The 7520-nt window shown below is 42.8% G+C and overlaps 1 protein-coding gene across 1 annotated transcript in view; it reads left to right on the top strand.

Moving 5' to 3' along the window:
• Positions 1-7520, top strand: part of LRRK2 (leucine rich repeat kinase 2) — a gene marked incomplete at its 3' end in the record, with an annotated part of 76418 nt that overhangs the window by 32065 nt on the left and 36833 nt on the right. Inside the window, exons 19-23 of the mRNA XM_029282970.1 lie at positions 305-355; positions 3281-3458; positions 4276-4388; positions 5319-5388; positions 6561-6781. Coding sequence (XP_029138803.1) covers positions 305-355; positions 3281-3458; positions 4276-4388; positions 5319-5388; positions 6561-6781 — 633 coding nt within the window. The remainder of the gene's footprint in view (positions 1-304; positions 356-3280; positions 3459-4275; positions 4389-5318; positions 5389-6560; positions 6782-7520) is intronic.

Below are 7520 nucleotides of genomic sequence, written 5' to 3'. Positions count from 1 at the left end.
TTGGAAGGGACCTTGGAGGTCATCTAGTCCAACCCCCTGCTCAGGCAGGAAACCCTATACCATTTCAGACAAATGGCTGTCCAGTCTCTTCTTAAAAACTTCCAGTGTTGGAGCATTCACCGCTTCTGGAGGCAGGTTGTTCCACTGGTTAATTGTTCTAACTGTCAGGAAGTTTCTCCTGAGTTCTAGGTTGCTTCTCTCCTTGATTAGTTTCCATCCGTTGCTTCTTGTCCTGCCTTCCTGGGCTTTGGAGAATAGCTTGACTCTCTCTTCTTTGGGGCAGCCCCTGAGATATTGGAACACTGCTATCATATCACCCCTCGTCCTTGTCTTCATTAAACTAGACATACCCAATTCCAGCAACCGTTCTTTATATGTTTTAGCCTCCAGCCCCCTGATCATCTTTGTTGCTCTTCTCTGCACTCTTTCTAGAGTCTCAACATCTTTTTTACATCGTGGTGACCAAAACTGGATGCAGTATTCCAAGTGTGGCCTTACTAAGGCATTGTAAAGTGGTATTAATACTTCGCGTGATCTTGATTCTATCCCTCTGTTAATGCAGTCTAGTACTGCATTGGCTTTTTTGGCAGCTGTGGCACACGGCTGGCTCATATTTAAGTGATTATCCACTAGGACTCTGAGGTCCCTCTCACAGTTACTACTATTGAGCAAGGTACCCCCTATACTATATCTGCACATTTGGTTTTTCTTGCCTAAATGTAGAACCTTACTTTTTTCACCATTGAATTTCATTTTGTTAGATAGATGTTGCCTGCCTATAATACAGGAATCGCCCCAGACTGGCAGCTTTTGCCTGTGAATGACCAGGCGAGGCTCAAAGGCATTCAGGGCTAGTTAGACCTTGCCCTCTTGTGTTTACGCAGTGAGTCCAGGCTAATTCCATGTTTGACTCTCCTCCTGATTGGGATGGCTGCTCCCCCAAAGGGGTAGTCAAGCCACCTCTATGCTATTTCAGAGCTCGCCGCTAAATAGGATAAGAGCCAACGGGTCTTTCACAGGCCACTGAGTCGACACTTGTACTGTATATTCTGAAAATTCTGAGTATTGGATTATTAGACCAGGGCTTTTCAACCAGTGGTACAGGTACCACCTGTAGTACATTGGCACCTGGCAGGTGGTACGCGACCATCCTAGAAAAGTGGTAGCGGGGGAGAGGAATGAGCTGAACCGGTGGCAGCACCGCACAAGCCTGAGCGAGAGACGGCTGGAGCTGCAGGGCTGTCAGGGCTCGGTGGAAGCGCCAGGATCAGCGCCAGGATCCAGCTGGAGCTCCGCGCTGATCCTGGTGCTTCTGCTGAGCCCAGAAGAAGCGCCAATCAGCTGGAATGTTGCAGCCCCTCCAGGGTCTTGTGATTTACATTCAGATGCTTGGCAACTGATTCATATTTATGACGGTCACAGTGTCCCAGGGTCATGTGAAGTGACCAAAACCTGCTGCAACCACCCAGCAGACGGGGGGAATAAAAACCAAACACCCCCCAACCCTACCCCCCGCTGCCAATCCTCAACAGAAATGCTCACAACAATGAAAACCTCGGACAGGAGGAAGAGCGCCGCTGGGTGGGCAGTCAGGGGTCTTGCTCGGCTGTGGCTTGGGGGGCACTTTTTTCAGTGCCATTGTAACTTCGAACAGTCACTAAGCGAACTGTTGTACGTCGAGGACTACCTGCACTTTATCACTTTTTCTCTTTTTTGGGGGGGGTCGTCAAGTTTTTGACACCTTGCTGGTGGTACTCGGATGTTGTCATCTCCTAAAAGTGGTACAATGGGTGAAAAGGTTGAAAAGCCCTATATTAGACAGCGTAAGTTGGCTTGTTCCTAGAATCTTTCATACAGACAAACCATAGTCCTATGAACATGGATAATGATTGTTTGCTGTGCCATCCTTTGATTTAGATTTCTGCCGTAGTTATTTTGTTAGTAGGAGGGAGAAGCTGTCAGGAGGCAAGGAGCTTCCAACCTTTTCCATTGTTTGTTGTGGAATTCTGGAACAAGTCCCATTCAATTAGACTAGAAAGCAGGGGCCAGTTGGGTAATTTTGGACCAATCACCAAGAGACTGTGACTTTTAGTCCCACCTTCTGCATAAAAGCCAGCTAGGTGACTCTGAGCCAGCCCCCCCCCTCTCTCTCTCTCTCTCTCACACACACACACACACACACCCCAACTAGCCTGACAGGGCTGTTGTGGGGAAAGTAGGAGGAAGAAGCTATGTTGGATATGTTCGCCATCCTGAGTTGTTTACAAAAAAATCATACAGTAGTGGCCTTGTGGAAACCTTTTGGAAAAAGTGTATTTTTGAGGTTTGATGGCTAATAACACTACTTTTATTTTTGGAGCAGTACCATAAAATTATATATCAATGGAAAGATAATTTAATCAAGAATGTAATGCAACAAAGTTTGTTCAATTATCTGTACTGTATTCTATGAAAAGTTATAGCCAAAGAACCAGAAAAAGGAAGCACAATTTGCTTAGGTTGATATCAGGTAGATTTCCTTCATCTGATTGTAGCCAATGAGCATGAGTGTTTAGAGAACCAATCAGGTGTCATCTTGTTTTGGCCATGAGCCAATCAGATCAAAGTAGGATCCAGTGATTGATGTCATGTATTGAAGCTGAGAGGAGGACGTTTGTCAGTGTGTTATGTGTTATGTGAGTCCTCCGGGAGAAGGGCGGGGTATAAATTTAATAAAATCAAAATCAAATCAAATCGCTATCAAGTTAGTTGGGTTTTTTTGGTGTTCTTTCATTTAATGAGCTTGTAAAAGGTAATAAAATTAAAGTAATGGTGCAAAGAGTTGACTGATCACCCAGAAAGCGATGTAAAATAGTATTATTAAGTGAACAATGCTACCGTTATAAAGAAATTAGAAAAAAAAATGGGTGGAAACTTAACCAAAGGTGGCATTTCTACTGTACACTTTTCCCAAAAGGTTTCCACAATTTTGGCCACTACTGTATATTTATTGTTCAACCAGTTGCAGAATGGCCCTCAGATTGAGAAGCAGGGCGTCCCCACTTCAGAATAAGGCATTGTACGAAGAGAAAAACTTAATGCCATAATTTCACTACTCTGCATTATTTTGAAGCAGGTCGTCCAAGCTTTCCAGTTGTTCTAAAATGGAAATCGAATTATGTAAACCAGCGCACGTACGTTCAAATTACTTACGGCTCTGAACACAGCCACTATATGTAGCATGTAGTCTGTCCGGTATTTGTGAAATAGTATTACATTTCTTTCTTGTATGTAAAATCCAGGTTCCGCGTTGGCCGTAATGGTCCTTCGATATCAGAGGACGAGTAGTTACACAGATCAGTCAAGATCTGACTTAAGCAGCCAGAATGACGAAATGCACAAATTTGACGAATGGACGTTCTTACCTGATCCTTTAGCTGACAATGTTTTCTCTCTGAGCGACGACGTAGAGAGCGAAGGTACATTTGCTTAATGAAATGAACAGATTTATCGCTCCGTTAATATATCAACACACTTGTGTGTAAAAAGAACACAGTCAGTTGGAGTTACGGGCATGGGAATGATGTGTCTATAGCATGAGGATTGTGGGAATCTACAGTTTTCTACAGTTTTCAATATTTTAAAAAAAATATTAAATATGACAGTGTTATCTCTGCCTCTGTTCCTCCAGCTGTAATGTGCAATGTTATAATCTAATCTGTTTTAATCTGCATAACCTATGCATTGCGGAAAAGGTGGAACAGATTATTGTTTTAATGAATTTCACTGCAACTCAGAATTTACAAGTCAGAAGTGGCAAGTAATTCTGTTCATTTCACAATTGTGGCAAGAAAGATCATAAAATGGGACAAAAGTCACTTCAATGTTTCACTTAGCAACATAAATTTGGGGCTCTATTGTGGTCAGGTTTGAGGACCCCTGATTTACAGTATGACCACAATAGAGCCCCAAATTTATGTTGCTAAGTGTGGACTTCAACTCCCAGAATTCCCCAGCCAGCCATGCTTATGGACTTCAACTCCCAGAATTCTGGGAGTTGAAGTCCACAAGTCTTAAAAGTGGCCAAGTTTAAGGACCCCTGCCATAAATCAAGGACTATCTGTAAATTGATTGAGGCTACAATATATTTTGGGGGGTTGCATCATGCTACATTTCTGACATCTGGATTGTTATTAGTGGAAGTTTGGTGGGGGTTTTTTTTTAGTTTCTTTCATTACCCTGTTATGTACATATAAGTGTGATTTATTTTAATCGTTTTTTTTCTTTTCACCTCAGGCAGTGAAAGCTCATTTATGGTGAGGCAGAAATCTTACTCCGTGGCCGCCGCAGACCTCCCGAAACCTCTTCAAACCTACTCTCCTCCCCTCCAAAGACATTCTAGATCCGTGGTGAGAGAAAGGGTTTAAATGGGTTCCAACTGTACAGGGAGTCCTCATTTAACGACGGCCAGTTCAGCTCTCATTCAGAGTTACAATGGCTCTGAATGAGGGGGGGGGGGACTTAACGACGGGACCTCGTCATTGCAGGCATCGCAGCATCCCTGTGCTTACACAATCACGATTCAGGCACTCGGCAATCACAAATACAACATTACAGCATCCTGTGGTCACCCGCAGGCTGTGTGTGAGACCTTCACTGCTGGTTTCTGATGAGCAAAATCAAATTTTAAATTTAGGACAGAGTTGGAAGGGATTTTGGAGGTCTTCTAGTCCAACCCCCTGCTCAAACAGGAGACCCTATACCAGGGGTAGGCATCCTTGGCTCTTTTATGACTGGTGGACTTCAACCCCCAGAATTCCTGAGCCAACACGGCTCAGCTTGGATACCTCTCCCTTTCCCCTCAGCATGGCTGGCTGAGGAATTCTGGGAGTTGAAGTCCACGAGTCATAAAAGAGGCAAGGTTGCCTACCCCTGCCCTATACCATCTCAGACAAGTGGCTGTCCAGTCTTTTCTTAAAAGCCTCCAGTGATGGAGCATCCACAACTTCTGGAGGCAAGCCGTTCCACTGATTAATTGTTAGGAAATTTCTCCTTAATTCCAGGTTGCTTCTCTCCTTGATCAGTTTCCATCCATTGTTTCTTATCTTGCCTTCTGGTGCTTTGGAAATAAATTGACCCCCTCCTCTTTGTGGCAGCCCCTCAAATACTAGAATGCTGCTATCATGTCCCCCCTAGTCCTTCCTTTCTCTAGTCTGGCCATTCCCAAATCCTGCAGCCGTTCTTCATATGTTTTAGCCTCCAGGCCTTTAATTATCTTAGTAGAATATCCTTAAAAAGTGTTCAAAAGTCCCGCTTTTGATTTTTCTTTTTCTTTTCAGGGGCCTGGATCACCTTACGAACCATTAACGAACCAAAGAAGAAATAATGTGTTTTCTGAAGAGTCCTACAGTAAGTAGAAAATTATAATAGATATTAAAGTTTAAACGTATCTTATCAAAAGCACGCCTGATCCAAAATAGTTCAAAACAAAACGAAGCTATTATCATGGTGCAGAATACTAAAATACGAGCAAGACTGTTCATAGTGTTACTATTATTGGGATCATGCAAGTTTAATGTGGTTTGGTTTCGGCGTAACCACGTACTGTGGTTTGCATACAATAATTTAGCTTGTTTACTTCCTACCGTGTTTCTCCGAAAATAAGACCGGGTCCTGTATTAATTTTTGCTCCAAAGGACTCATCAGGGCTTATTTTCCAGTTAGGACTTATATTCAGGGAAATACGGTACTCAATGCATCCGTCCGGTTGACGATCTTAACCGGGGCTTATTTTGGGGGGCGGGGCTTATATTACGAGCATCCTGAAAAATCACCCTGGGGCTTACTTTCCTATTGGCTCCTATTTTCGGGAAACCACGGTAATCCCTTTATTTCTTAGTCCCACGTGCCAATATTTAAACGCGTGAAAGTGTTACCGATTCTCAGTACAGGTAGTCCTCGGCTTACCACAGTTCATTTAGTGACCGTTCAAAGTTACGACGATCCTGGAAAAAAGTGACTTATGACCTTTTTTCATGCTTTAACGACCGTTGCCGCATCCCCACGGTCACGTGATCGAAATTCAGACCCCCTGGCAACCGACTCATATTTATGACGATTGCTATATTCAGGGGTCATGTGATCACGGCAGCATCCTCATGGTCATGTGATTTGCATTCGGATGCTTTTCGAGTAACTCACATTTATGACGGTCCCGGGGGGGGTCACGTGATCCCCTTTAGTGACCTGACCAGCAAAGTCAATGCGGAAGCCAGATTCACTTAACAACCCTGTCACTAACTTCATAACGGCAGTGATTCACTTAACAACGGTGGCAAGAAAGGTCATAAAAGGGGGCAGAATTCACTGAACCACCGAAATGTCGGGCTCAATTGTCATAAGTCGAGGACTACGTGTATTTTAAAGCAACTGTTAGACTTCTACATTGCTAAACTCCTTTAGACATTTAATCTAAAAGTTTTTAACTGTTTGGTACAGCTCGCCAAAATCCGATGAAACCAGGGCAACAGATGTTGCTAAAGAAATTGAATGTTGTTATTTTTTTTTTAATTATAAATTAGAAGGCACGTCTATCTTCCAATCAAACCTGAAGAGCTCGGACAGTTTTTCTTCCCTGGCCTCTGACAGAGAATATATTAAATCCCTCGACCTGTCTTCCAATGAGCTGGAGAACATAGATCCCATCAGTCAAAGTCTTTGCTTAATTACCCACTTCGAACATCTCGACAAATTAGAACTGCATCACAACCAGCTTTCCTGCATTCCAAAACAACTTTGTGAGGTGAGTCTCCCAAACGTCGGAAGAGAAGGATGAAGGAATCGGAAAATACTTGATTTTAGTCCGAAAAGCAATTAAAACACAACCTGGAACAACTTTAATAATAATAATAATGATAATGATAATAATAATAATAATGATGATGATGATGATGATGGTGATGATAATAATGATAATAATGATGATGATGATGATGATGATGATAATAATAATAATAATAATAATAATAATAATAATAATAATAATAATAGGCGCCTTGGGTGCAATCCCAAAACAACTGGAGCACCACTTGAACATCATTGGCATTGACAAATTCGCCATTAGTCAATTGCAAAAGGTGGCCTTACTAGGAACGGCTTCCATCCAGCGACGATATCTGTAATACCATCAAACATCTACATCTGCCTATCCCAGGTCCTGGGTAAGGACTCGATAGGTAGACAAAAATGCCAAATCCAGTCTGAACATCTGGCTGACTGTGCGATGATTCATAATAAAAATAATGATGATGATGATGATGATGATGATGATGATGATGATGATGATGATGATGTTGGAAGGGACCTTGGAGGTCATCGAGTCCAACCCCCTGCTCAGGCAGGAACCCTACACCATTTCAGACAAATGGCTGTCCAGTCTGTTCTTAAAAACTTTCAGTGTTGGAGCATTCACCACTTCTAGAGGCAGGTTGTTCCACTGGTTAATTGTTCTGTCAGGAAGTTTCTCCTTTGTTCCAGGTTGC

Source organism: Protobothrops mucrosquamatus, unplaced genomic scaffold, assembly GCF_001527695.2.
Source record: "Protobothrops mucrosquamatus isolate PMUCROS unplaced genomic scaffold, P.Mucros_1.0 scaffold_30, whole genome shotgun sequence".
Lineage (NCBI taxonomy): Eukaryota > Metazoa > Chordata > Lepidosauria > Squamata > Viperidae > Protobothrops > Protobothrops mucrosquamatus.
Note: the sequence above shows the minus strand (reverse complement) of the source record. Positions and strands in the feature narration are given on the sequence as shown.